At 39.0% G+C, this 1893-nt stretch overlaps 1 protein-coding gene across 1 annotated transcript; it reads right to left on the reverse strand.

Annotated features, from left to right (window-relative positions):
• Positions 1-4: 4 nt before the first annotated feature.
• Positions 5-725, reverse strand: LOC116380650 (putative olfactory receptor 13C6; the record flags this gene model as incomplete). Its single annotated transcript, XM_031842549.1, has 1 exon — positions 5-725. A coding segment is annotated over exon 1 (721 nt), but the record flags the coding sequence as incomplete, so codon positions are not given.
• Positions 726-1893: the final 1168 nt, after the last annotated feature.

Below are 1893 nucleotides of genomic sequence, written 5' to 3' on the forward strand. Positions count from 1 at the left end.
ACTAAATGAGGCACACACGTCTGCATAAACTTTGCCCTGTCATCTTTGGACCTCACACAAGTTCTAATCATATGCATATAAGTCCAAATTATGAAAAACCCATGACATACATAAATGAATATTGTAAAAAATGCAGTTATATTGTTTGAAAAGGTGTCAGTGTCGGGGCAGGTGAGTTTGACAATTACCCAGTTCACACAAAACAGTCTGTCAATTTTTGCACCACATAACTTTAGTCTTGACGTTAGCAGAATATTGATGGAAAAGAGGCTGAAAGGTGTGAGCCAGGAGAAACATATCAGCTGAGAGAGCCTCCTCTTTGTCATGACAAAGTGGTAGTGAAGTGGTCGACATATAGCCAGATATCTGTCGTAGGCCATCACTGCTAGAATGGATAATTCAGAACAAGCAAATGAATACATGACAAAAGCCTGTAAAAGGCATCCTTCATATGAGATCTGTTGAGAGGAAGAAAACAAATCAAAAAGGAATTTGGGGTAGAAACCTGTGGTCCCATAAAGTCCATTAATGCAAAAACTGCACAACAAGATATACATGGGTTCATGTAGGTGTTGATCTAAGATAATGATCATGATGATAGAGGTATTCAAAAACAAAATCACACAATAATACAGTAAAGTGAGTGAAAAGATAGCAATTCTGTAATGCATTGTCTCATTTATCCCTGATAGAAGGAAAATTCTCACAACAGAAACATTATCCATGATTTATACAGCAAATTATCACAGTTTTGAAATATTCAAAGGTTACCTGTCTGGTGTCACAACCTACAGTAAGTGGTTACATAGCAAGGCGTTAGGTAGTAGTCTGTCTGCTCTGACTCTGGTCTCCTTCCACACCACTTATTAGTCACAGCTTTGACTATGACAACAACACATTTGGGAATTCAAACTCTGAGTACTGGTCCAGGAACACTTGAATGTGAGTGATTTAAACAACCAGCGGACTAATCTCTCCACCTGTACATGTAGTGTATTTATGAAAAATTATTAAATTATAAAATAGCTATAACTTTGTGATTCTGTCTAGGCCAGCAGAGAAGGCCTTGCTGGCCCTGATGGCCCACCACTGCATTTTGGTCATGTGTGGGCTGCTTCAGGTTGCAACCATTTATTATTTTTATACTAAAATTAGAATACATTTCATGATATATCACTAATTAATGTATTATTTGATTGAATTCTCACATATGTGCATAGCTGCACGCACACTCTATTTTAAATGACACAATGCATATCACGTTAAAGCACAAACGTTTGGTAATAAGTGTATAAATGACCTGTTTAGCTGGACATACATGCATTTTGTTCCTGTAGTTTCACATGCAGCTATTACTAGAAGAGGTGTTAGACCATAAGGGTGATTAGGTGCACCATCTGTCAAATTCCTCCTTGTGAAAGTAAATACCGTTTTTTCTACTGAAAGGTGATACTCTGCTTGTTGTTGTTAACCCTTAGAGACCCACATAGACCAGTTTTTGTCTTTTTATGGGAGGATCTTTGGGGGGTGGGGGATCTTTAGGGGGAGGTAGCAGGTAAACAGTATATGCCACATTGAAGTGGGGTACATCATCTGAAAGCTGAGAACCTGAAGAGTCATTTGAGAAACAGCTCAGAAGTTTGTGTAGTTTTAAATCAGAAATAAAAACTAAATAATCAATGAATTCATTAATTTCAATAAATTGTATGTAGGGCCATAGGCACCGCAGCGGATTTCCTGTTCTACGGCCTGATGTCACAGCATCTATGAAAACCAGAATCACCTCCAACGCGCCGAAGCTCCGGAGCCGAGTTTTAACGAAGGAACTCGAAGGACCAACCCGACCGCGACGAAGTCGTCTCACAGTAAGAGGCTTGGTGCCTGAGCATAGTT

Source organism: Anarrhichthys ocellatus, unplaced genomic scaffold (genome assembly GCF_004355925.1).
Source record: "Anarrhichthys ocellatus isolate YVR2014 unplaced genomic scaffold, GSC_Weel_1.0 scaffold8138, whole genome shotgun sequence".
NCBI lineage: Eukaryota > Metazoa > Chordata > Actinopteri > Perciformes > Anarhichadidae > Anarrhichthys > Anarrhichthys ocellatus.